This window comes from Colletotrichum destructivum, chromosome 7, assembly GCF_034447905.1.
Source record: "Colletotrichum destructivum chromosome 7, complete sequence".
Classification (NCBI taxonomy): domain Eukaryota; kingdom Fungi; phylum Ascomycota; class Sordariomycetes; order Glomerellales; family Glomerellaceae; genus Colletotrichum; species Colletotrichum destructivum.
Window position 1 is genome coordinate 1,063,375 of NC_085902.1, and position 25,774 is coordinate 1,089,148.

The following is a 25,774-nucleotide window of genomic DNA, read 5'->3' on the forward strand; positions in this document are numbered from 1 at the left end:
GTTCCGCTTTGGAGTCTCCGTACTCGACCACCCTCATCCAAGTCTTCTGTCTGGGCTTTAGGTTTTTTCTGACTGATTTTATCGCACATTGGTGACTTTGCAAGTAATAACCGTGTGTAAGTCTCTCCCCCCCCCCTGTTAGCAGAATGACAGGGGTGTTCATGACTATTCATGACTAGAGTTGGCCATCCTTGTCTCTACCGAACATATCCCAAGACGCTCATGACGGTTGGCTGTTTTACTTCATTCTTCACAGGGTCTCTGTAAAGCATAGAACGCATTGTAGATGGTACTATCCCCATCGAATACCTGTGAGGGTGGCATCAAATCAACCTCTGCGGCTCCATTAGACTTTTGTTAGTTGACGGGAAGTGGAATCTCGTCTAAACCTTGAAGAGGGAGCCAGTGTCTACTGAAAGCTTAATGGCAGCCCTGTAAAGACAGGTCGCGTAGTTGTGAAGGGTTGCAGTTGGCACGAATTGATATGCAAGTCGTTTCAACTTCAACGAAACGGAACCCATTAATAAGTTCATATGGTATGAGATATTCAACTTTACCGGTGTTTTTGTATCCAGCATGTAGCAAAATTGTGACTTTTCTGACATCAAGTAACCTGTAACCTGTTAATGATTGTCAAGGGTTATATTCAAGAGGACTTCACATGTAAGCCATTCGTACTCAACGAACCCGAGGATGAATTCCTCACCGAAACGACCCGACAAGAGAAGCGTGATTCTAAATATGTCCATACCAACTACAGCCTCAAATCACGGCATCTTCAACTTCAAGTAGCCCTCCGTGTCGTGCTTCTCCCCGCCTCCGTCTTGACTCTCTCCAGCTTCCCCTGCACACTCCTTCAACCCCCTCACAGCCCTCTCACCAAGAGCCGCGATGCTTCCCATGCCGAGCATCTCGAGGACGCTAATGTCGAACCCGAACGCCCCCTTCCACCAGCTGCGCATCTCCACCGCGACCAGACTATCCAGCCCAGCGTCCTGGAGCGACATGCCCACGTCGATGTCGTCCTCGTTCTCGGCCGGCTTCAGCAGCAGGCGGAAGAGGTGCGCGGCGATCTGGCGCGCTATGAACGCAGAGCAGTCGGGCGACGAGAGGAGTCCCGGGTCGGCCGCCGCGGACTTGACGAACGAGGCCAGCGCGCCCTGGTCGGACGAGTCGTTCGATGTCGCCGCCCCGTCGCCGTCCGAGTTGAAGTAGAATCCCATCCGGCGATCCCCCTTCCACAAGACCCTGTTCGCGGCGTCGGCCAGAGACGTGAGGCTCCGGTGGCCGATGACGAGCTGCGAGTCGTTGACGAACCCGGGCGCCGAAGCCGAAGCCGCTGGCCGTTTCTCGCCGCGGCTCTGCTTGATGACGAGGGCCAGCGCGTCGAGGAGCTGCGGGATCCGGATGCCGTAGAATCCATGGCCGGTAAGCCTCTCCATCAGCGCCGGGTTGTCGGCGAGGTAGCCGTAGTCCACCATGGCACCGATGTCGACGACGCCGGCCCTCAGGTCGAGGGCCTGGCGGTACTGAACGAAGGCGTCGAGGAACGTGTTCGCCGCAGCGTAGTTCGCCTGGCCCCGCTGGCCGACGACGCCCGAGATGGAGCTGAAGAGCAGGAAGAAGTCGAGGTCCAGTCCGGCGTCCGCGCAGGCGTTGTGGAGGTTCCACGTGCCCTGCACCTTGGGGCCCACGGCCGTCTCCCACTCTTCGTGCGACATCTTGGCAAAACTCTGGTCCCGAAGGACCATGGACAGGTTGATGACGCCTCGGACGGGCCTCGATGCGGCGCCGATGGCTCTCTTGACGTCGGCGAGGGAGGTGACGCTTCCCCGTACGGCGGTCGCAGTACACCCCTGGTCTGCGAGCTCCTTGAAGAAGCTGTCGTTGTCTTCTGTTTCCCCTCCGCCATTCCGTGACAGGTAAACGAGGTTTCGTGCGCCGTGCTCTACCATCCAGTTGGACACGAGGCGGCCCAGGCCACCGAGTCCGCCCACGAGGAGGTAGCTGGCATCGCGGTCAAAGGACGGGTTGAAAGAGGAAGACGAGCCGAGCTGCGCGCCGCGAGAGAGGCCGTCCATCGACATGACAATCTTCCCGATGTGCTGTCCTTTCTGCATGTATCGGAAACACTCCTCCACGGCGGCGGCGTCGAAGACCTTTGAGGGGGATATGGGACCGATATGGCCCTGCTCGTAGAGTTCCACAATCTTCTTGAGCAACCTGGGGACGACCTCTGTTAGTGATGTGCCCATTTTCCCATATGGACCAACATTTACTACTCACCTGTTCCCCTCCTTCGGCTTGACTTCGATGAGGTGGCCGAGATCCACGCCGTGATAGCTGCGGTTGAGCTCAAACACGTTCAGCGCAAGCCTCCCGTTGCCGATGAGATCCCGCTTCCCGATCTCGACCATCTTGCCGAACTCGGCCACGCAGCTCCAGGACGCGTGGAGCAGGTCGCCGCTGAGCGAGTTGAGCACCACATCCACCCCTCGGCCCCGCGTCGCCTCGAGAACGGCCGGGAGGAACGACGCGTCGCGGGAGTTGAAGATGCGCTCCCTGGGGATGCCGAACGTGTCCTCGAGGTGCCGTATCTTCTCCTCGCTGCCGACGGTACAGTAGATCTCAGCGCCCGTCATCTTGCAGATCTGCAGCGCGGCCAAGCCGACGCCCCCGCAGGCGGAGTGGACGAGGACGGAGTCGCCTGCCGAGAGGTGGGCCACGTCGAGAAGGCCGTGGATGACGGTCGAGAAGACGCAGGGCATGGTCGCGGCGTCTTGGAAGCTGAGCGAGTCCGGGATCTTCACGCAGAGCTTCTCGGAGATGACGATGCCGGTGGAGAAGCACCCGCCGCCGAACACGAAGACCCGGTCCCCCGGAGAGAGCGCCTTGGCTTCAGGCCCGGTCTGGCGGACGACGCCGGCGGCTTCGAGGCCGAGGCTTCCGATGTTCGAGTCGACGATGCCCATGGCGATGAGAACATCCTGCGAATCGTGAGTTGGAGGGGGGCGTCCACACAGCATCCACGATGAGATAGTAAAGGGGGGTGGGTGGTTAACTGACCTTGAAGTTCATGCCGACAGCCTTTGCCTCCACCACCACATCGTCGCCCAGGAGGGCTCTGGGCCCTCTCGGAGCCCAATGGAGCGTGTTCAGGCGGCCGTATCTGCCGATCTGTAGATCATGGTCGACGATGTCTTCGGCGCCCAGATCGTGGCTGGCCCGCAGTTCGGCGCTGACGCTGACGGGGTACAGTCGCGAGATGTGCACCGTCCCGTCCACGATGCTGTACTCGTACTCGGGCGACACGACATCCTCGTGCCGACGCTGCTGGAACTTCGTAAAAACACGCGATACCGCCGAGAGCGACACGGCGTCCATCTGCCCGACCTCGCAGGTTGCAAAGTCCAGGCTCAGCTCGTTCCGGATGGACCGCGCCGCGCCGATCGCCTCCCCCCATCTCGGGTCCGGACACCCGAGCTGCGAAGACCGGGTCAGCCAGAAGATGCCGCTCTGTTGGTCCGACGCCCTGGTGACGAGGTTCCGGAAGACTGCAAAGGTCTCGGCGCTGATGTTCTCGAAGAAGGGCGTCTGTAAGTCGACCACGGAGATGAGGTCCTCCGTCGTCGAAGGTAGCTCATTTGAGATATCGTGGAGGGTGATAGACCTGGTCCCATCCTGTAACAAGGCATCCCGAACCTTGGCCGCAAGATCCATGGAACCCGCGTCGTGCAGGATAGTTACGGTCCCTGGAAGGGGAATGTCCCGAGAAGGCTTGGCCGTCATGAAGGCGAGCAGGTTGTTCGGCCTCTCCGAGTCGAAAGCAACATCGTCGAGACCATCGAAGCCGGCGCTCCTTAGTTCCGTGTCCCATCGCTCCGTCGAGACGTGCGGCTGGTCCGGTCTGCCGTCGTCTGCGCCCAGCCACCAGCCGGGCAGCACCCCCATGATGAAGTTCAGAGGGAGGGCGTCGTGGGAGAGCTCTTCCATGTACAACCTCCCTTCCGGGTGCAGCAGCCTGCGGACGTTGGCGAGCGTTTCCCTCAGGCTCGGGGTGGCGTGGAGGACGTTGGCCGCGATGACGAGATCATACGACCCGGCTTCGAATCCTTGCTCGAGGGGGTCCCGGGAGATGTCGAGCGCCTTGAAATGCATACTAGAATACGTCCCGAAACGTTCCTTCGCCGTTGCAAAGAAGCCGGCCGAGATGTCCGTGTAAGTGTACGATGAGTATAGCGACGCTCCCGTCGGGCCGCGCAGCCACTGCAAGACCTTGTTGGTCGTCCCGCCCGTGCCTGCGCCGATCTCCAGCACGCGGAGGTTGGGCTTCGAATGGCCGAGTGCCCGGAAGAGCGGTTCTCTGTCGGTGATGTTCAGCGAGTTGTAGACGTCGGTCAGAACGTTGTTCGGCATGAGTACCTCGAGAGGCTCGACGTCGCCTCTGAAGAACGGCACGATGTTGTCGAGCACAATCTTAGCAGCGGTCGCAAACGACGAGAACGGTTCCATCCGGGACTCGTTGTTGTTGTTGTTGTTGTTTTTGTTGTTGTTGTTGTTGTTGTCAAAGACTGAGTTGATGTCGGCAGCGGTGTTTGCTGGGATTTCCTGCTTCTTCATCCACGCATGGAAGCTTGCAAGGTGCGGCTGGGTAGTCTCAACCCCTTCCAGTCTTTGCAAAGCTCCCTTGATGCATGAAAAAGTGAGTTCGAGGGCAAACTGAAGATTCTTCTGTCCCGGATGCGGTTTGATGAGGTCCGACATGTTCAAGAAATCGACGTCCGGCTGCCAGAAAACACGCGCCCCAGCATGAGGGTCTGCGTCCTCTTCGGAGACATCGTTCTCGAGAGGACTCAGCTTTACTCCCTTGACCGCGAGAGCAACTTTGCCACTGTCTCCGACGCCCTCGCCGCCCCCGCAAAGCAATCCGCGCGGCGTCTGGGTTGCTTCAACCTCCATCTGGATCTCCGAGTCGCAGTGGTAAACCTCCAGCTCTTCGATGAAGGTCGGGACGTTCATCTTGTCGAGCTTGTGCCCGACCCCCTTCATGGCCGCGACACTGAAGAGCTGGAGGAAGAAGTCCAGCTTGGTAGGATGGACCGGGTAGTATGTGCCGTCCTGGATCGTGTGCGTCGCCGTGCCCCTGGAACGGTGGCCGGTCGGAGAGCAACTCACGTCCGCCAAACCCTGGAAGTATGGACCGTAGTTGGCGCCGACCTTGCGCAGGGCCTGATACCACTTGGCCGAACCAACACCGCGGGAAAGCCCCGGCGCGCGGTCGACCGGTGTCCGGGCTGGACTCTGCAACGGCCGGACCTGGCCGCTGCAGTGCTTCGACCAGGCCGAGCCGTTGTGCGAGGTGATGGTAAACTCCCACCACGCACCGTCGAGGCTGTCCGTCAGCCTCTCCCGCCGCAGGCTCGTGATGATCTCGGTGGACCGATTCTCGGCAAGGACCATGGCCATGTCGATGACGACGTTGCGCATGGCGAACCCGGAGAAGACGGCCCCGCCCCCGCCGCCAGAGCCGAGGCAGAGCTGTCTCGCCGCCTCGCCGGCCATGCCGACGTATCCCGCGCAGGGGAAGACGACGTCGCCTCTGATGTTGTGGTCGCGTATCCAGGGCACGCGGTCCAGCGCCAGCACGTTCCGGAAGACGGGCTCGGTCTCGCTGCTCTCAGCGACGCGGACGCCGAGGATCTCGTGCTTGGGGAACCTACGGAACCGCCACGCGTCAGAGACGCGGCTCGAGAAGAGGAGGGAGTGGTCGTGCTGCCAGGGGTAGGCCGGCAGGTCCGGGACCACGCGGGCGGTGCCGTCGGGGTTCGTGAGGCGGTCGAAGTCGACCTCGACCCCGTGCTGCCAGAGCTGGCCGAGGGCTGCCATGTAGGACTCGGTGGAGTTCTTGGACCGCACGAGACATGACGCGTAGGACAGGTTGATGGACTCCTGTGCGAGAATCTGACGCAAGGGCCCGGCCAGCGCCGAGTGCGGCCCGACTTCGAGGAACGCCAACGGCTTGCTGCTCCTCTGTCCCTTGTGCTCGGCAACCAAGGCGGAGATGGCGGCACTGAAGAGCACCGGCGACTCGAGGTTGGATCTCCAGTACTCTGCATCCGTCGGCGTCTCTTGTGGTAGTCGACTTCCGGTCACCGAGGAAAACATGTACGGGCCAGACGGACCAGGACCTCTGGGGCTGTTGATATGGGGAGACGTCAACGAGAGATAGTGATCTCCGACTTCCTTCATGTGATGGGAGTGATAAGCCTTCTCGACCTTCAGTAGACGGGCTAGGGTATCCGGCTTCGACTCCCGAATGTGCGAAAGGACCTCCTCGACAATGGCTGCGTCACCAGAGATCGTCACGCTCGACGGCGAGTTCTCGCAGGCAACACCAACACCGGGCTTCAGGAACGGCAGCGTGTCTTTCTGTCCCATACCAACGGCAGCCATGGCGCCGGGCTTGGTGACCTCGGAAGAGACTATCCCGCGATAGTATGCCGCAACAATGGCCTCGTTGGCAGTGAGCTTCCCGGCGGTATACGCCGCGGCCATCTCGCCGGAAGAATGGCCGACGACGCCAAAGGGCTTGATCCCAGCCGTTTCGCGGAGGGTGTCCACCAAGGCGATCTGCACCGCCGTGCACACCGGCTGGGACAGATGGGCTCTGTGCAGACCGCTCGTCTCTGCCGGCTTGAGAAGCTCTTCAACCAGGGTCCAGGCCGGTCCGTCCGGAAGGAGGCTCAGGACCTTGTCCATCCTCCGCAGGGACTGCGCGAAGACGCGGTTGGTCTTGAGCAGCTCCGCCCCCATCTGCGGCCACTGCGCCCCCTGGCCGGTGAAGACGAGCGCGAGGTCCGCGGGCGTGTTGGGCGCTTTCCCGAACGGCGACGTGGTAAGTTCGACGCCGTCCTGCATCACCGAGAATGCCCGGTGCGGTAGGTGGCCGCGCCGGGACGCCAACGTGTAGCTGATATCGTCGAGGGAGCCAGGGTGTTCGCCGATGTACTTCTGGTTGTTGACGACCTGGCGTCTCAGAGAGTCGGCCGTGTTGGCTGAATACACCACGAGATGTACCCTTTCTCTCTGCAGGGTTGACAGCTCCAAGACGGACGGGCTCTCGGGAGGGCGGCCGAGGAAACTTGCCGCCGACTCGAGCACGACATGCGCGTTGGCGCCCCCGATCCCGAACGAGTTGACCGAGACCCTCTCCACGCGGTCTTCTGGCCACGGCGTCGGCGCGACCGGCACCCTGAGGTTCGTCTCGGCGAAGGGGATCTTGGGGTTGGGCGTGTCGAACTTGATGTTGGGCGGGATGGTACGGTGCTCGAGGGCCAGGACCGACTTGATGAGCGACGTGATGCCCGACGCGCCCTCCGAGTGGCCGATGTTGGGTTTGCACGAGCCGATGTAGACCCCGGCGCTCCCAAACACCTTGGCGATGGCCGTCGTCTCGATCGGGTCCCCGGCGGCGGTGCCCGTGCCGTGGCACTCGAAGAAGCCCGTGTCGGCGATGTCGCGCCCGCCGATGGCCGCCATCTTGTAAGCCTGACGGATCATGGCCTCGTGGCTCTCGAAGCTGGGGATCGTCAGGCTCGGCGTCCTGCCGTCCGCGTTGCTCGAGGTGCCCCTGATTACGGCGCGGATGGGGTTCCCGTCCCGGACGGCGTCGCTCAGCCGCTTGACGTACACGACGTTGACGGCCTCGCCACGGGCGTACCCGTCGGCGCCCGCGTCGAAGGTTCGGCAGGAGCCGCTGGGAGAGAGCACGCCCTGCTCCGACATGCTGACGTACAAGCCCGGCGCCATGATGAGGTTCGAGCCGGCGACGACCGCGGCGTCGCATTGCCCGTGGCTGATGGACATACACGCCTCGTGGAGGCCGATCAGCGCCGAGGAGCAGCCCGTCCGGATGGTCATGCTGGGGCCCTTGAGGTCGTACTCGTACGCCAGCCGGTTCGAGAGCATGAAGTCGCCGTACCCGGTGATCTTGTACTGGCCCACGACCTCGCTGTCCCTGGTCAGGGTCTCGAGCCAGTCCTCGCCGAAGCAGCCCACAAAGGTGCCGATCGTCTTGCCGCGGTACTCCGTCTCGCCCGCGCTCTCGAGGCACTCCCGCGTCAGCTCCAGGAGCAGCCTCTGCTGGGGGTCGGCGCGCTCGACCTCGCTCTTGGGCATCCTGAAGAACGTCGTGTCGAGCGCCGCGAGATCGACGGAGTCGTCCAGGAAGTAGCCGTGCTGCGTCTTGATATGGCCGGGCTTGGCGGCCTCGGAATAGTAGCTGGCCGCGCTGAATCTCGTCTCGGGTATGGGGCCCCGCGCGTCTCTTTTGTCGACGAGGAACTGCCAGAACTGCTCGGGGGTCGAGATTCCGCCGGGGAGCCTCAGGGCCATGCCGCAGACGGCAATGGGCTCTGCCCCGGCCGCCGTGGTCGTGGGGTTACCATCTGTCTGGGAGTTCCGAGTAAGTCAGCTGCCGTTCCTCTCTCTATGCTAGTGACTTGTTACACTCACAGCTAAGTCTGGTACGGAGTCCAGATAGGGCGCCATGATGGTGGAGGATGATGGTACTTTCTTCTTGTGCGGTTCTCGTTTTGACAAGTGTGACTACACTGCTACCGTGGAATATCGATTTGGAGAAGAACAAGAGCAACGCAAAAGCAATAGCTCTAAAATTTGATGATTGAAGCATCCCCCCCTGGGTTTTTCGTCTTTTATTCATGGCCGACCTTTGGTCCATAGGACGTCCTTTCACCTGTCATCAGTCTCGTTTGGGACATCGGGCCTGCTTGGCGTCAGCAATCTCACCTCGCGTTGGTCAATGCAGCGCTGATGTTGCCTAGATACCAAGAACGCCGAGCATACAACGCTGACACCTCCAATGAGAGAGAATAGATGCCGATCAACACGTCCACTATGTCGAGGAGACGCGTTTGGCTGCATTGAACTATTGGACGACAGGTACCATTACTGGCTTAATTGCATGTAAACGTCCAACGTAAGCATCAGCGATAGGGCTGGGCTGCGGAAGGATGCGATAGAGAACACACGTCAGCGGCGATCTGCCCCGACGGTTCTTAATCACCCATCGATCAGCACACGTAGCCCAATGGCCCCCCCAACGCGTCGAGCCAGCTGGTCATCGCTATCAAGCGAGTAATGGTCATTGTCCAGCTAACGCATCAGCATCATGTTAAGCGCCGAGCCAACGCGAAACTGAGTTGTAGTCTTCCCACCGACAACAGTCCATGATAACCGGCAATGAATCATCTTACATACAGAGTCGAATGGAGATTCTAAGCGTACACTACCGTAACAAGGGACAAAAGGCTAAAATCAACAGGATTTGTTGTACAACACTGTCAGCCGACTGCCTAAAGAAGACTGGTCTGGCGCAACGGCCGATTCCGGCCTCCATGTGCCGTTTTCGGAAAGAAGAAGTAGCGCACCGCCACAAAGTCCGGCCCGGAATGTGGGGCCGAAACGGCCGAGGGGGCCGACTGTGGCGGTACAGTCCCGGTGGTCTCGGTCATACGTATTGTGTGTTGGTTCCTAACCTGGACGAAATTTCATGTATACAACCGTCTCTCCGGAAGCGGAAATCCCCGCTGTATCGATTCTGAACAGCTTACGATGCCTAGGCGAGAAGAACATTCCTCAGACACGCGTGGAGCAACTTGAAGCAAACGCTCCCCAATGCCAGGGTCTCAATCACCATGCCGCCCACAGACAAAACAAGCAATTGGGCCGATCAGGAGTAATGCACGACAATAGCCTACGTAAATTCAACCAATAGTTGGTTCTGTCGGGTATCGAAACCTGCAACCCATTGGACGCATTACGCGCCCTGCTAAACTCTCCATGCACGCAACCTGAACTCCCGCCGGCGTGGACAAATCTTGTCTACAAGAGTCCTCTACCTCAACGGCCGGATGCAGGTGACCCCCCTCTAGACCAGTGATGGGCCGTTTAAGGCAATTCAATACTGCATTAGTTTGTGTTCTTGGATGGGAAGCTGTAACTGTAATTAACTCTCTTCTTCCCCATGCCGTCTTTCGCCTAAGCGTACGTCTCGACGCTTACTCAGATCACGATGGAAACGCCGTGTCGTACCAACCATCATCAATACCGATCCTGGTATCATCCACGACGTACTTATCATGCAGCAAGACTCATCCAATCACCGCCCATCATCGTGCTCTAGCTTCCGATACTCTCTTGTCTCCAGCCGTATAGCCGCTTCCCAATCCCTCAATCCCCCTACTACCCTCCACCCACCGGATGGCGGTCTCAAACAGGCTTCTGTCCGCTCCAGAAGTGCATCTTGCCGTACGCGTGGACGTTGGGGTCCCTCATCGCGTTGCGGCACTGCGCGAAGAGAACCTCCATCTCGATCTTGCTCCACCCCAGCATCTCAAAGTGGATCGCGCCGACGGCGGGGAAGAAGTCCTCGCACGCCGTGCGGTAGTACATGCCGACCAGCCGCATCGTTCTGGGGAGGGGGGAAAAAGTCAACATTGGCCCCAATTGTACATCGATCTCTCATCGTATACAGATGTATAGAAGTATATGTCTTGAGAGTGACAGAGAAGTGATATAGGCTGCACTTACTTATCCCTGGGCCACGTCCCGTAGGGCAGCTTGACCGTGTGGTGCTGGATGTTGACGAAGCCGGCCTGCTCCAGGTACTGCCGCCCGAACACGGCGGCGTGGGAGTTTGTGCCGAACTTGGCGAACGCCTCGACGAGGTGGTCGGTGAAGCGGACGAGGGGCCAGTCGGGCGGCATGGTCCCGTCGTCGCAGTGGACCTGTCCGTCGACGTCCTGCAGCTCGACCCAACCGCCGGGCTTCATGTGTCTGCCGTTTCCATTAGTAAATCGCTTTCCGTGTTGAAAAAGAAAGAAAAAAATGGGGGGGGGGGGGGAGGTTGGGTTGCGTGTGTGCTCGGCGTCCTCACTCATATGCGTTCCGCAACAGGTTGACGGGCGATTTGAGCACCGGGACCATGTTGCGGAGGTGTACAAAGTCAAAGTTCCTGCCGTTCAGCCAGGTGTCTTCTACGTCGTCGACGAGGAACTTGACGTTCGGCGGCACCCATACGGGCTGGATGGGACTCAGGTCGAGCCCATGGATCTCGGCGCTGGGAAACAAGTCGCCCACTGTGATGGACTCGTCAGCCGGCCGGTTCTTCAACTACCGTCTCCTCGGACCGAGCCCCGAAGTCTCGTCACAACATCGAGGCGTCGGCGGGGGAAGACCCAGGCACTCACTCTCAATGGCCCAGATGCCAGTCCCGGTACCGAGGTCGATGATCTTCTGCGGGCTGTCGCCAATGGGCGCGAAGTACAGCCGCCCGTCCGTGACCTCGAGCATCATGGCGTGCAGCATGTCCTCGCGGTTCTGCTCCGTCTCGTCGTTGGGGATCGGGTACCGCCCGTGGCGGAACTTGTGGTAGCGCCGGCCGTTCCGGAAGCTGTGCTCGTATACGCTCGAGTTGAGCGACGTCGAATCGGTCCGATCGTCGGCGATCGAGCCCTCGTCGAAGACGCTCGGCGTGAACTCGTCGTCATCATCAGTGCCGCCGGCCTCGAGGGTGTCTCCCACGGGCGTCTCCTCGGCGAGAGCGGGGATGCCCGCGGCCGCCGCCGCGGCGTCTGGGCCCGGGTTGGTAGCTTGGTCGGTCGATGCCGTCGCCGCTTCTGTGCCGGATGCCGTGGCGGGTATCTGCTCGGTGCCGGAACCGCTGGCCGTCGGCGGTGCAGACGCTGGGACTGCGATGGGATTGTCAACACGCATGTCCACATTCTCAAGGTTCAAGACTACGGGATCATTGAGTGTCCCACGGCGCCTTTGAGAGTATGCCCAGGGGCTATGTTCCGCTCGCATAACAATAGTTGCTTCGATAAGGACATGTGTGGACAGACAATGGGGGTTCGACTTACCGACAGCGCTGTCGCGGGGCGGGCTGGCAGGACGACTCCCGCCGGGATTGCCGAGGTTACTACCCGTGCTTGTTGTCGCCATTTAGTTCTTTGTTTTGTAGCCGAAAGGCATGCAGCCCGTAGATCTATTCTGATGTGTCGTCAATCGGGTTACACGAGGACCGCGCTGGGCTGTTTCCAAAGCGTAAGAGACCCCGATAAACGAAGGCAGACCGCGAAGACGAAAACAAACGAGGAGAGAGGATGGGATGGCAATTGTCTAATCGCAGAGGTTCTTGCTCCAAGAAAAAAGAGCTCTTCCAACTTGGATGACCCTTGAGTCAGGCTTCACCCCCTGGTGAACACAGGCTGAAGCTTGTTTGGGGCCAGGGCGGGGTTCGTTGCGCCGCGAGGTCCGGGCTTTCCCCAGCAGCGACAAGGAGGTCTGGCTTCCTCTTCCTCTGGGCTAAAAGCGTACTGCTATGATCCTAGCTCGAGAACCCGAAGAGGCGGAGAGACAATGGGGGGGCGCGGCCGTTGGTAACACAAGTGTTGTGTGTGTAGAGATGAGAGAAAGCAGATCAGGAGGGAGAGAAGCGAGAGATAAGAGGCGGCGGGATCGATCTGGAAGGAGAAAGCAGCCGGGAGATCTCACACGTGCAGTGCAGTGTTTGACTGACGCCAGCCCATGAGGTTCGATGACCACATCCGAAGCCCAGTCTCGACTTGCCGGTGAGACAGAAGGCAACCTTGAAGGGCTGGCTGGTCGACGGAACAACGCCACCACTCGCCTCGCGGCGGCCAAGAGCGGTAAGGGCTTCGCCAAGAAGTGATTTGACCTCTCTCGAGGTGCAGCCTCGCACGCATACAGGTCGATGGCCAGCTGGAGCGACACAGGCAGACATGGACTGTTCTCAGTCTAGTGCGACGTCAAGACCGCCTCGGCGCTGCCGCTAACACCATTGGGCCGTCCCATGTGAGCTTTCAATTTGCCCGGTATTGCTGCCCCTCACCCTGCGGGGGTGTGGCAACCCACCCTTCCTCATACAGATGCTGGGAAGGTCGGGGTGGCGCTGACCGGGTCCATTCAGGGGTTGTCCACGCTGCTCTGCCATTCCCAGGTGCCCGGTTATCAGTACGATGGGAAATGGGACGGGGAGACACATCAACTTCCCCTGCTCCCAGCCGTATTAAGGTATCCCGTCCCCTTGCTGACTGGCTGCTGCCATGGGAATCTGAACGGGGGCTGGACGAGTCCCGTATGCGTACTGTTGGTAGGGAGTCTTCCCTTTGGTTACTGGGTGCCCCGGAATAACTTGAACCACAAACACGGATTCTTTGTCGAGACAAAACCCATCATGCCAGGAAGAAATGCATGTTCGAGAGCAAGCAACCCATCTCGTGGTTCAAAACTGGAATCCCTGCTCCCCCCGGCCCGGCCCTGTCGATCGATTCCAGACGAAACTGGCTTTCGTCTAAGCATCCCACGCTCCACCCAAGGAAAGCAAACAACAACTGCACCCATAAAAACCGTTGAGAAACACGCTGCATCGAGTTGTCTGCAGAAAAAGCAAAAAGGCCCTTCCCCTCCCTCCCTCCCTCCCTCCCTCCTCACGATGGCCGAGGCGACACGGCACACATGCATAATCAACGCTCCTACAATACGAAAACTCCACGTTCGCGCGTGTTCACTGGCAGGATCGAGATGCGGTGACCTCCTCACCTCCTACACGGTCCTGCAGATGGTGTGGATGACGGAGCTGGAAAAAGAAAAAGAAAAAAAGAAAAGAATTGCTTCCAATGCGAATTTGGCCCCCGATCGCCCGTTGTTGGACAGAGATGTTTTTCGATTTTCGATCCTGTCTCACATCACATCTCACACGGCGCTTGGCACAACTGCAGATGGTGTAAGAGAGAGAAGGACAGAAAGAAAGAAAGAGGGGTGGTCTGTTTGCGAGAGAGCAGGAAAAAGAAACCATACTTCGCGTCCTCGTCCGCGTCGGTTCGACATCATGCATCGACCGAAGGAATCGTGACGAAAAGTCTCAGCAATTCTGGCGTGCCCGCCCGTCGGCACGTTGCCAGAAACGGAGCGTTCGCCGGCCCTAACAAGCTCGCCGAGATTTCCTTTTCCGCCGCTGTCCTGGTTGGGGGGGGGGGGGGGGGTTCGGTCGTCGCTTGCAGCCCTCTCTGCAACTTGGAGGCAAGGACTTGGAGGGGCGGCTGGAAGGCAATGTCCGACGGACACGGAGGCCCAATGGTGACGCCGTCTGGCCGATGATGCAACGGTTAGGGTCTTCCCCGAACATGGAGGGGTCTGCCGGAACGTCTACACCATGTTGCACAAGACTGTCGTCTTCATCAAGTGGCAGTGTTGGTCTTCCTCATGTCCAGCTCAGGGACGAGCCTCGGCGCTGGCTTAAGCTATTCCGGGGCCTTCCGGTATTGGTGGTGGAACTTTTTCCCATCATGTTCGTCGGAAAGTTTCAACAGAGGTCCTATCTGCACTTCCTCAGGCGAGTGTACTCCTCAACTGAAACATGGTCAACTAGCAATGAAGTCATTTAAGATGTAACGTCGCTGATCCAATTGGTCTGTCTTGGTTGACCCTGTTGATCCCACCAGTGGGTGGCTTTCTTGATCTCTAAGCGGAATGAGAAAATGGCCATCACTCCCTCGACGAGAGCCCGCTTGAAGCCCAATCCAGCTGGCTGATTCTCGCCACCACATACAACTCCCACGAGTGGAACTGGCAGATCTAATATTTCGTTCTCCGGCACGGCTTCCCGGTGATCACACCCAACACCCTGGCTAGGCCCGCTCACCTGCTCCAGCGATCCGGCTTCGATCCGGCTGAACCCACAACGGGTCTTCGGCTCGGCCCTGTATCCGCACCCGGCGCGGCATTACACGTGGGCTGGCCGTCGAGCAAGGCAAGCCGACACGAGCGTGATACTGGTTTAGTGTCGCTTGGCGAACCAGACGACATCGGCTGGCGCGACTTTTTGGGTGTTCTAGTTGAAAAGCGACGAGGCGATCACTTAGTGGGCGACGGTTGGAAGTGATTGGGTAGCACCGAGAACGAAAGCCAAGGGAACAAGTTTTGATCTATGGCTCTCGTGATTTGTTTTTCCCCCTAAATGTAGGCAAGACGCCAAAGCAATCTTCATCCGGCTTCTAATCTTCATTCGATGCGATGCAAAATGCGCTCTCAAATCTATCAAAAGCTACCCGTAAGTCTTCGTGGTCTCGTATGTGTCCTCTTCATTCTCTGGCAGATGCATGCAGTTCAGTCAACCTCCAGTCCCCGATGCTGAACCATCGTTTCCCTCCCCAGATGATCATTGGCGTCCGCGTTTTGCCATGAGCTTTCTTGTCAGTTCCTCTGGCCTCAGTGACTGAACCGGAAGTCCAGCCGCTTGTTGCCCTCGTCTTTGGTCGTCTCCAAGTACGCAAGCCGCTGGGCCGCCGACATGCCGTTCCAGATCCTGTCGCGTCTCTTGTTGCGGTAGACGTAGTAGGCCTTGACCAGAGGATAGAGCACCAGGTTCATGCACACGACCCCGAGAAGAGAGCGGTTGCCGCGTTTGTACAGCGGCGCGTCGTCTGGGGCTGATGTGAGCATGCATCGCACGACACGAGAGTCAGGCCAGGAGGAGCTTACCAGATCGATAGACGTTGGACGAGATGATCCCGCTCGTCTGCACAAACATGTTGTAGCAGGCAGCAGAGACGGTCCGTGAGCGAACCGTGCTGGAGTTGCGGCTGTTCCATCCGACCTTGATGAATAAGTCAGCATTAGCAACATGGCGGACTCGGCGAGTCTGGGTTCCAGGGCCCTCAACGACCAGGTTTTCTCCGTTGATGATACGAGAATGAGATGGGCTGCAGCAACTTACTTGGATAGGATGAGCTGCGTCAAAAGTCAGTCCAGCTTCTCAGGAGAGAGGGATGATGGAAAACTTACGATTGGGGTACATGAGAAGAAGAGTGATGACGGCGTACAGAACCCATCTGTTAACTTCCGCGGTGTTCACAACATTGAGGTAGATCAAGATGGGCAGCGCCCAAATTTGACTCGACATGGCAACGAATGTGAGTTCGCCAATGATTTCGCCAAGATATGTAATCCCGAGCATGGTAATCACTGCACCGAACAATCAGCCACACAAACAGCAGCAGTGTCTCGGGACGCCCTCAACTCACTATGACCGACGGTGTACGGGATGGCCAGCAGGTTCGACTGGAAGGTGTCGAAGCCCAGGTTGCGCAGCGTCAGGGTCAGGTACTGAGACGACGGGGTCATGGGGATCTGGAAGGTCAGGCCGAGGAGGTAGATCGGCCACAGGTCGTAGTCCCTGAGGCTGTCCCAGAGGAGACGCGGTGTGATGGGCTCGCGGTTGTGCATGCTGCTTTTTCCTGGGTCCTCGCGGAGCACTCTTAGTTGTATTATTTTAACCTACCTCCTTTATATAGATAGGTTAGGGTGCTTACCTGTTGACCATGACCGTCTCTTCCCTGCGCTGCTCATCAGCGACAAGTTCGAAGAACACGTTCGCAATGCTGGTTTTGGACTCACCTTTCGGTGAACCAGCCGCGTTTGCCGCGGAACCAGCTGGCTGTCTGGCAGGGTCCCGCCGGCATGAGGAGGAACCCAAAGATGCCGATCACGAGCGTGAACAGCCCTTCGATGAGGAACAGGTATCTCCATCCTGCGTGCCCCTGGAAACCACGCAAGTGGAGGATGCCGTGCGCGAAGAGGGCCGATAGGATGTCTGCGGTGCTCATGGCCGTCCAGAAGAACCCGAGCCGCAGAGAGAGCTCGTGGTGCTTGTAGAAATAAGAAAGATAAAGGATAACCTTTGACGATTTTCGAACATTGTCAGCTCAGTGGTTTCCTGCGTCTTTGGTCCCGGTACACTTACATCCGGGATGAAGCCGCCCTGTAGCAAGCCCAAGAGCGCTCGACAAAAGAGGAACGAGTCTCTCCCGCCCAGCCAAAACTGGCTGCTGGCGACAATGCTCCACAGCACCATTTGTGCTGGTATCCAGCGGTCTGGCCCTGCCCACTTGGATACCAGTTGAGACGGCAGTTCGGCACAGAGGAACGCAAGCTTGAAGACGGTGTTGCCGAGGTTGAAGTCTGTGTGGACGGGTCAGCTCGATTTGAGATATCGGGGCAGTCCGTGGTGGCAACGAACCGTCGGTGGTCATGCCAAGATCACCAAGCATGTTGTCCGTGTTCGCTGTACGACACTGACGTTAGACCTTCATGCCGCCCTCGTACTCATTTACGCAGAGCGATGTACCTTGACTGATGTTCGCGCGGTCAAGTTCAAGTGCCATGAACACTGGTCGACGCGGTCAGCAGATGTTTTTATCATCACCAATCGGAGGATGCAACTCAACTGATGCAGGCCCAGACCATGATCTTCAGGTCTATCTTGCGCACTACCGGGCTTGTCAGAACACGTGTGATGAACATGAGAGATTGAAGCGGGCGTTTTCCTTACCTAGAGCATACTCTTCTGCCCATGTCCACCGAGCCAGTGGGTCGAACCGGTGATAATTCTCCCTGCAGTCGTCCATGTGAGTTTTATGCGATGTGGCTACCCGATTTCAGAAGGGTCACTCACCAGTCAGGTCGGGGATGGTACTTATCGGTAGTATCTGGATCGTCGAACACGCTCGGCTTCGGATCATCAGCATCATGGCTCACCCAGTAGGGCCTCGGCGTTGATGGCGCGTCTCATACCTGGGTGGCGATGGCGAATGGGTCGTAAGACTTGTCTCGCTGGAACCAAAAGCGCTTCTCCTCGACGGGTGCTCCCAAAGGGGGCGCACCTTCCAGCGAAAGCAATGGCTGCCCATCCTCGCCTTTACGAACTGAATCTTTCGCCAACACTGTCGCCATGGCTGCTGGCTCGATGTCGCGGGGTTGCTGGACGTCGTGAGGTCGAGGCCCAAAGGTCCTGGAAGAAGAGCTACCGGGCGTTCTCTCTCCTCGGAATTGTGCTTGAGTGTCGCTTGAAACCCCTGGGGAAAAGATAGTCGGGTCGCCGGATGTCGCTTAAAGTCTTGTTATTGTGAAGTTCTTCCACCACCTGGGCGACGCTGCGAGACTATGCGGTGCGGCGATGACGAGTTTGTTCCACCAAATCACGTTACATGTGTGAGAGACGTGCGTCTGTCGATGCGTCGGGGATTAGAGTAGATATGTCCCTTTTGCATGCCGGTTATCGGGCAGCCTGCTCCGAAATGCTGCTTAAACTCAAGACTTTGAAGTGGGCAGCGGGTCCAGATAGGCTTTCTGGGGGTTGGGCGGATCGCGTCAGCGGGAGGTTAAGCTGCCGAGGCGGTAATTATCCCGCGGTATTGGGTGACTCTGGATTTCCAAGGCCCAAGACGCTGGGTGTTGCCTTGTATGAAGAATGGTGCTTCCGTGATGTTGCACGAGAACTTTGGAGACAAAGTGAAGTGTAGCAGTGGGCCTCTTGGTGCCGGACGTCGATTGCGCGGGGAAGTCCTTATGTCACCGACTTCGCTCTGGAGAAAAGGTTTTTCGAGGAGTAAGAAACCATCTGATATCGAGGGAGGGGATGCAAAAAGCCCACGAGTTAAGACCGCTATCGCAGGTGTTGCGAGGAGCGTGCGTCTATGAGATGGTCCCAGTTCGTCCGGCTTGGCCTGGGGCTCTTGGAATCGCCATCAACCTGGGTTATGACGCAAGCAACTTATCAAGCACAGTTATCAACACGCCAAAACACCGGTCGAAACTAAAACGAATTACCTTTTTCGCCAGACTGATTGGGGATTCTGTGTGAACAATGTGGGGAGAGCGGTGCAGTTCAAGACGTCTACCCGAGGTGTGCGTCGACCAACGATTTGTCAATGTTTGCGCTCTAGAAGATAGATAGACACGGGAGGTTCACATCACATTGCCCCCAAAGGACCCATTTCCATTAATAGCTCTCTGCCGATTGTATTCAAGAGTCTCCCCTCTTGTCAGCTTCAAGACACTGTCTGAGGATCTCGAGCGGTTGCTCGTGGGGTTAGTTGCGCGAGTCGTGATTGGCCGGTTTGCGGGACACCGGATGGATCACATCATCCCGTCCCAGATCCACGCAATTGTTCGCGGAGGGTGATCAATCACGAAATAAGCTCGCTGGCTTTCACCATCCCGGCGAGCCATCGCGGCTGACCTGCTCTAGAGCGCGGGGTATCCCCGGGCTCGACGGCCCCTCCGGATGTCGCCTCATCGCAAGCCTCATGTCGTAACCGGCGATGTCGCGATATCCTGCGGGCTGGAGCTGCTCCGCTCGAAAAAGGGGCAGAGTCAGAAACTTATAAATGGTGATGCTGGCGCCCGGTGCACATCCAGGTACAGTTCAACACAGAAAATTAGCTTGTCTTTCAATATATCATTTATCATTGAAAGACAAAACACCCTCCAGCAAGTCAAGATGGCACCAACAGCAATCGACACAGAGGTTCCCATCCACATCAGCGCTAAATCGTCGCACCCGCAACCGTTGAAGGTGTCTGCGGCCCTGGACCAGTACGAGTCATTCGATGTCACCCCCAACATCGGTCGCGAGTTCCCCAAGGCAAACCTAGTCGACTGGCTGAACGCGCCCAACGCCGATGAGCTGATCAGAGATCTCGCCATCACCAGTATGTCTATGAGAACCTTGACCGGTGGACATCGATGACTAACTCCCTATGCAGTTTCCCAACGCGGTGTTGTCTTTTTCCGGGCCCAGGACAACCTTACCAATGAACTGCAGAAGAAGCTGATCCTTCGGCTCGGCGAGCTGACCGGCCGGCCCTCCGACTCGGGACTCCACATTCACCCGGTCCTCAACTCCGAACGGGAATTGGGTGGGTCCGATCCGGAGATCAGCACCATCAGCTCCATTCAAAACAAGAAGTACTACCGGAAGCCCTTGGAGGGCGAGAACATCAGCCCCAAGAAGCAAACCACTGCGCAGTGGCACAGCGACATCTCCTTTGAGCCCGTGCCGGCCGACTACTCGTCGCTGCGCCTGGTTGAACTGCCCAAGACTGGCGGTGGTAAGTTGAAAATGCCGCGAAACCGACATGCCAATGGAACCAAACAGCTGAGAAACTCTTCTTGATAGACACGCTCTGGGCATCCGGATACGAGATTTACGACCGCCTCAGCACTCCTTACCAGAAGTTCCTGGAGAGCCTCACCGTCACCTTTGAGCAGCCCGGCTTCGCCGCCGCCGCTGAGCGCGGCGGTTTTACGTTGTACGACAAGCCCCGCGGCAACCCCAAGAACATCGGCAGTATTCTCAAGGCCGTCCACCCCGTGGTGCGGACCAACCCCGTCACGGGCTGGAAGAGCGTCTTCCCCGTCGGCGGCCACGTGAAGCACATCAACGACGTCACCCCGGAGGAGAGCAAGCATCTGCTCGACTGGTTCCTCGACCTGCTGCAGAAGAACCACGAGGTGCAGGTCCGCTTCAGATGGCAGAACGCCAACGACATTGGTGAGTCAATGGAGGGAACAGAACGAGCCACGCGCGAAAAAAAGGAGATGGATTGCTAATCGAGAGGTGCAGCTATCTGGGACAACCGCAGCACGTTCCACACGGCGACGTTTGACTATGATGGCCAGGGCGAGAGGTTTGGGAACCGGGCGGTCGGTATTGGCGAGACGCCTTACCAGGACCCCAACAGCACGGGACGTCGAGAGGCTTTAGGTCTTCCCCAGGTCACCAGCGAATATGTTTGATGGTAAAACGGTAACATTAACGAGAATCATGATTAGCGATAAGGGTATATATAGGATCTTTTAAGGGGCTAGAATACAAATATCTCTCACTATTAGTATCGTGCTTGTGAAGAAGATGGGTCTGTTTTGGACGACGTCGCCATCAATGCAATCTACCTAACCGCAACACTCGAGCGTTTACAATGTTACTGACTCGGTCTCAGACTCTTTACTCCATTTCCTTGCTTGCTCATCCTTGGAATAGGTTCCAATGGAGCATTGGCCTCGAGGTCAATGCGATGAATAAGCCCAACAAAAAATGGCCTGCATGGCGAGGCGACGTCACGCCCTGGATCTGTCACAAGAACGTGCACGAATGCAGGGCAGCGAGGACCATTCGAACTGTGGAGCTTTTCTAGAAGAGGGTTTTTCCTATCGCTTGGAATGTCGGGAGCTTGCTTCCCATGAGCCACTCAGGGAAACAATCTGCTTTACATGGTGCAACAGCAAGCAGCCACAAAGGTGATCTTGCCTGCATCCCTGCAAACCGACCTGCCTCTTCACTTGTCCTGCTTCTCGCTCGGGTGTTCGCCGGTCTCCTTCGGGACGCTGATTCCGATCCCGAGCACGATGAGGATCCGCACGAGGACCATGGGCGCCGTGGTGAAGAAGACGGTGTAGTCCTCCACCGTCCACGTCGACCTGTCGAGCCATACCTCCCACCCGCCGACGGCCTGCGCCGTGCCGTGGCAGTACGCGGCGTCGCTCAGGAGCATGCCCGCACAGACGACGCGCCACAGGTTCAGGTCGTCGAAGAGCCGCAGGACGACGCCCTCGGTGAAGGCGAAGAAGAGCCAGCCGCCGCCCAGCTGCGTGTAGAGGAAGCGCGTGCTGGCGGCGTACGGCATCGAGTTGCGCGTCATGCCCGCGAGGTACTGGTGCGGCGCGTGGAGGACCATGACGGCGCCCAGCAGCGCGAAGATGGGCTCGAGGGTTATGAAGATGAACTGGTAGATGCCCGGCACCGCGGCCGAGGCCGAGACGGTTCTTCTGCGTGTGGCCATCGTATTTCTTGTTGTCGTATCGGGCCTCCCGCCTTGTCTCGCGTGTCTCTCTCTCTCTCTCTTTTGTTGTGGTGAATCTCGGTCCGGCGATGCGGGAGCCTGGCAGCAACTCGGGTCGGTGAAGTGTCTGCTGGGTTCGCCAAAGTACGATTCCGCAGCAGGCAGATGCAAGTCCAGGGTGAGAATTGATCGGCTATTTGCGATGAAGAAGAATGCAAGCTGCAAAGAACAACATGAAGCGGCCAAATTCTTTTTTTATTTTAAAAAAAAGGGTTGCGGCCGGGAGCTTTATCAGTGTTTGGATGTCAAAGCTTAATTCCAGCTCGGTGAAACTCAAAACACGGCACTTCGGATCTCCCGGCTGATGCGGGGGGGTCATCACAGTTCGACACAGGTAATTGCAAGCATCAAGGATCATATGCTCGAGGTTGAGATGGACGGCAATGATGTGCAGGATGAAGGTAGTCGAACGAAGAGATAGGGGCTTAGCGGCAAAGGCATGAGTGCAATGACCACCGGAATGACAACATCAGGTTCCATGATTTAAGCCACAGCATACACTGTTGTTCCACCTGGGGGTGCGGGGTTATATGCAAGTGTGACGTGAAGTTTGGTCAAAGACTCAAAGAGTCATCTTGAGAAGGGAAAACAGCCTTGTGGCGCTAAGCCAGGCCGTATCCCGCCTAGGGTTACCCAAGTGTCTCGGCTTCGTGTGAGCGGAGCAGGGCTCCAATTTAAACCTTGGAATTTCTAAATGAGACTGCGTGTTGGACGTTGCGGGCGCTACACAACTCGAGAAATGAACCTCGTGGAGAGAGGAGGGCAAGAGGGAATGTAAGGGGTGCTTTGTTACCGGGCTACAGTTTTCTTGGACTGTGACCAATCTCAAACCCTTGATTAGGTCCTCTGATATGATTTAGCAAGCAATCAAGCCGCTAGTATCCCGGACAAGTCCCGGAGGCATTGGGGACACGAACTTCGATGACTCTTCTGGCAAGAGTTATATGAGACTAAGAACGGACTTTAGAACAGCTTACAATGCTACCCAGATTCCAAACCCAAGTCGGACAAGAAGAAGTGATCGCTTCAACAGGAGATCATTGAAACTGAGAAGGTGCCGTATGCTTCATTGTTGGATACCGAGATGTGTCGTGTTATAATTCTAGAGCATTTGTATGGTCTTATTGTATCAGCGTGACTAGCAAGCATGTCGACCTTCTCAATAGCTGGCCCTCCTATTATCGACCAATCATTCCCCAGAGTGTCTGATTATATATCGACTTGACGAAGTACCACGGGTCATGCAGGGGGTGTTCTTGAAATACAATTATTTCCTTTTTTTCTCTTCTTTTGTTTTTTTATATCCTGCGAGGTTTCATTCTTTGCACAGGATTGAGAAAGACTGGAGAAGGCGTTGATGAAAAGTAGCATATACTCAGCATCCTCTCACTGAGATGTGTATCTGAGATGGGTACATCACATAGTTCCAGCCTGCATTTGCTGACCCTGACTCAGCCTCTATCTTGCCTACCAAATGCAATTTTTAGAAAAACCTGTATCCTCCAGAATTGTCCCTGCATTCAATTCGGTGCAAAGCTCTATCGGTTCCGAGTCTGAGGCTTCGTGACCGATTGGAGGTCTGTGTTACCGAGCGTGAATTGGAGTAGATGGTTCCCGGTCGTTGAACACTCAGTGGGCAAAGTTGCTGGCGTGTTCACAACATCATAGCGAATTGGAAATAAACATCGATAGACAGTTACCATACATTATGCCCAGGCTTTGCATCTTAAATCAAGGCACTGTGAAAGCCGTCTTACCCCTGTCACTATATACTGGCCGTATATCCGAAGCTGGAGGCTTCAGCAACAACGTGAAAACTCTACCGAGCGAGATTCCAAGCTCAAGCATCGGATACATCGAGACTTCCGGGATTAATCGACAGCGATGTCTCTACTTCTTCTCAGCCTTGTCGCTTTCGCCAATGCTGTCTGCTCCCTCGGGATGATACTCTATCGGGCCAGCCTCCAAGGCCGTCTCGGGCTCTCCCGAGCTCCGCTTTTGCTCGCGCAAGACCAAGAAATGGATACCTGTGACCGCGAGTATCGCCACAATGATGAAGCCGAATGTTGCCGGAAATCCGTATCCTGCGCGGCAGCATGGTCAGTCGGCCGTCCCTCATCCAAAGAGCGCGCCGGAGTTCACTTACTGAAAGTCGGAGCCATGGTTTGCGGAAAGATGACGAGCGGGAGCCACGCATCGACGGCATATTGCATGCCGTTCATGCTGCTGATGACCAAAGCGCGCTCCTCGTTATCGCCGGCGCATACTTCGTTGGCCCATGTGTAACTATCGCCCTTGTCAGTAACGACGAAACCCGTTTAACAAGCGGAGGCGGCGGGGAGTAACTTACAAGACTGCAGTCATGAGGTGTACGCTGCTGGTCAAGAAGGCAAATAGTTTGATCTGGACTCCCGCGGGCCAAAAGGCGAGTATGCCGTTTGGAACCAGGCCCAAAAACTACAGGGAAGCTTGGTCAGCGGGGAGATCAGATTGGGAGATGGTAGAGGAAACAAATCTCACCAACGGGCCGAGGATCAACGCAAAGCGGCTGCCCGTGTAGTCCGAGAGGAACCCCCACATGATCACGCAGAAAGCACTGATGAGTTTGGAGCCGGTTGGGATCACGTTTCTGTCAACGACGGAGAAATTCTCAGCCTTGAGCCAGATACCGAAGTAGCCCGCAGCCTGGCAAGAGGATCCATAGAGCTATACATCGTCAGCCTCATTATTCCCAAGTTTGTCGTCCCATACCGAAGGAACACTTACCACGTATCCTCCAACGAACGCGTACCATCTCCACTGCAGAAGCACGCGCTTGAAAGTTGCGAGTGTGACCCCAGCAGGGGCTGCCTTTCCGGCCTTCGTGACACGCTCAATAGCCAGCTCGCACTCTCTGGGGGTGAGGAACTTCGCCTTGGTGGTGTACGGCGTGTCGGGGAGGACGAAGTAGGTAGCGACACCGACTGGGACCGTCATGCACTGCGAGGTGTTTAGCCAGGGGGAAGCAGCGGTTTTCCATCAATGCAGCAGGAGACTCACGCCGCAGATGATGTACAGCCAACGCCAACCGGCGAGTCCATGCGCGCCGCCGAGGCTCGTGTAAACGGCCGCCTGGAGATACCCTCCGAAGGCGGATCCCACGGGCGCCGTCATGTGGAAGATGGCCACTCTCTTGGCGAGCTCCGTCTTGGTGTACCAGCTGCCCAGGACGTAGAGCAAGACGGGGAAGAAGGAGCTTTCGAAGAATCCCACGAAGAACCGGAACGCGTAGAGCTGTCCGACACTGTGCGTTCCGGCCTGCGCGAAGGTGAAGACTCCCTACGACACCAAAGTCAGTCATCATAATCCCCCACCGACCGCGCGGGACTGGGAAACTCGGTCGTATCACTCACCCAGCAAATCTCCATGGCGGCCAGCCAGATACTCGGTCGGATCTTCTGGACGATGAGAGTACTGGGGATTTGCATTACGGCATAAGCGCACGTGTACGCCATCTGGGCGTATGTGTATTCGTTCCCGAACATCCTCAGATCTTCTTGCATCCCCGAGACATAGGCGTTTGCAAGATTTCCCTAGCACTTACTGTCAGCATGGGTTTGGCTCAGACTGTGGTGCTTCAAATGTCACTGCTCACCTGGTCCAGATACTTCATGAAGAACCCCAGGCATCCTATCGTGAGGATGGACCAGTCCAACTTCCGAAGCAGCACGCGCTCTTCGTGGCTCTTGAGATGCGTGTCCGTGTCCCAGATGAACGAGCGGAATGACCGCGAAGGCCTCTTGGAGGTTTCACTTTCAATGACCGGGTCCGCCATCGTGAGAATTTGTCCAGACGCAGGGTATTTTTCAAAGGTGCAGTCTCACTGGCAGAGAGTGTAGGCACAGGAATGATCAGCCGTAGACGGGGATCGGCAAGATATAACCCAAGTCTCAACCCCATCACCGCAGCGGCTTGATGGACGCTGCTCGCCACCGTTGCGCCATCGGAGT

At 57.3% G+C, this 25,774-nt stretch overlaps 7 protein-coding genes across 7 annotated transcripts; 1 reads left to right on the top strand and 6 right to left on the bottom strand.

The window, feature by feature from the left end:
• Positions 1–767: 767 nt before the first annotated feature.
• CDEST_10869 (Putative Acyl transferase domain superfamily, phosphopantetheine binding ACP domain, thiolase) lies at positions 768–8,550 on the bottom strand (the record flags this gene model as incomplete). The annotated part of the gene is made up of 4 exons (XM_062927025.1): positions 768–2,223; positions 2,287–2,987; positions 3,067–8,451; positions 8,515–8,550. 4 exons carry the CDS (start codon positions 8,548–8,550, stop codon positions 768–770), a joined length of 7,578 nt encoding a protein of 2,525 aa, XP_062783076.1.
• A 1,367-nt stretch (positions 8,551–9,917) lies between these two features.
• Positions 9,918–12,272, bottom strand: CDEST_10870 (Putative S-adenosyl-L-methionine-dependent methyltransferase superfamily). Its single transcript, XM_062927026.1, has 5 exons — positions 11,943–12,272; positions 11,271–11,771; positions 10,958–11,159; positions 10,612–10,857; positions 9,918–10,492 (listed from the first exon to the last, which is right to left on the bottom strand). The coding sequence occupies exons 1-5, from the start codon at positions 12,022–12,024 to the stop codon at positions 10,291–10,293; spliced, it is 1,233 nt and encodes a 410-aa protein (XP_062783077.1). The 5' UTR covers positions 12,025–12,272; the 3' UTR covers positions 9,918–10,290.
• A 5-nt stretch (positions 12,273–12,277) lies between these two features.
• On the bottom strand, positions 12,278–12,826 carry CDEST_10871 (uncharacterized protein; the record flags this gene model as incomplete). Its single annotated transcript, XM_062927027.1, has 1 exon — positions 12,278–12,826. One exon carries the CDS (start codon positions 12,824–12,826, stop codon positions 12,503–12,505), a length of 324 nt encoding a protein of 107 aa, XP_062783078.1. The 3' UTR covers positions 12,278–12,502.
• A 2,486-nt stretch (positions 12,827–15,312) lies between these two features.
• Positions 15,313–17,835, bottom strand: CDEST_10872 (Putative major facilitator superfamily, MFS transporter superfamily; the record flags this gene model as incomplete). The annotated part of the gene is made up of 14 exons (XM_062927028.1): positions 15,313–15,527; positions 15,586–15,700; positions 15,821–15,834; positions 15,889–16,068; positions 16,128–16,360; positions 16,416–16,439; positions 16,501–16,781; positions 16,847–17,064; positions 17,123–17,167; positions 17,231–17,272; positions 17,331–17,372; positions 17,435–17,496; positions 17,558–17,613; positions 17,677–17,835. The coding sequence occupies 14 exons, from the start codon at positions 17,833–17,835 to the stop codon at positions 15,313–15,315; spliced, it is 1,686 nt and encodes a 561-aa protein (XP_062783079.1).
• Positions 17,836–19,384: 1,549 nt separating this feature from the next.
• On the top strand, positions 19,385–20,682 carry CDEST_10873 (Putative TauD/TfdA-like domain, taurine dioxygenase TauD-like superfamily; the record flags this gene model as incomplete). Its single annotated transcript, XM_062927029.1, has 4 exons — positions 19,385–19,595; positions 19,650–19,994; positions 20,063–20,437; positions 20,510–20,682. The coding sequence occupies 4 exons, from the start codon at positions 19,385–19,387 to the stop codon at positions 20,680–20,682; spliced, it is 1,104 nt and encodes a 367-aa protein (XP_062783080.1).
• A 307-nt stretch (positions 20,683–20,989) lies between these two features.
• CDEST_10874 (uncharacterized protein) lies at positions 20,990–22,012 on the bottom strand. The gene has a single exon (XM_062927030.1). It carries the CDS (start codon positions 21,723–21,725, stop codon positions 21,222–21,224), a length of 504 nt encoding a protein of 167 aa, XP_062783081.1. The 5' UTR covers positions 21,726–22,012; the 3' UTR covers positions 20,990–21,221.
• A 1,663-nt stretch (positions 22,013–23,675) lies between these two features.
• On the bottom strand, positions 23,676–25,599 carry CDEST_10875 (Putative major facilitator superfamily, MFS transporter superfamily; the record flags this gene model as incomplete). The annotated part of the gene is made up of 8 exons (XM_062927031.1): positions 23,676–23,869; positions 23,932–24,071; positions 24,136–24,242; positions 24,306–24,491; positions 24,552–24,764; positions 24,825–25,103; positions 25,178–25,357; positions 25,420–25,599. 8 exons carry the CDS (start codon positions 25,597–25,599, stop codon positions 23,676–23,678), a joined length of 1,479 nt encoding a protein of 492 aa, XP_062783082.1.
• Between the last annotated feature and the right edge of the window lie 175 nt (positions 25,600–25,774).

What these genes read in the sequence shown, in the direction of transcription:
- CDEST_10870 (XM_062927026.1), bottom strand. Translation starts at nt 12,024, where the DNA reads ATGGCGACAACAAGCACGGGTAGTAACCTCGGCAATCCCGGCGGGAGT. An exon ending in TGGCATCTGGGCCATTGAGA is followed by an intron (nt 11,160 to 11,270) that starts GTGAGTGCCTGG and finishes AGTCCATCACAG; the next exon opens with TGGGCGACTTGTTTCCCAGC. An exon ending in GGGACGTGGCCCAGGGATAA is followed by an intron (nt 10,493 to 10,611) that starts GTAAGTGCAGCC and finishes CCCCCTCCCCAG; the next exon opens with AACGATGCGGCTGGTCGGCA.
- CDEST_10874 (XM_062927030.1), bottom strand. Translation starts at nt 21,725, where the DNA reads ATGGCCACACGCAGAAGAACCGTCTCGGCCTCGGCCGCGGTGCCGGGC.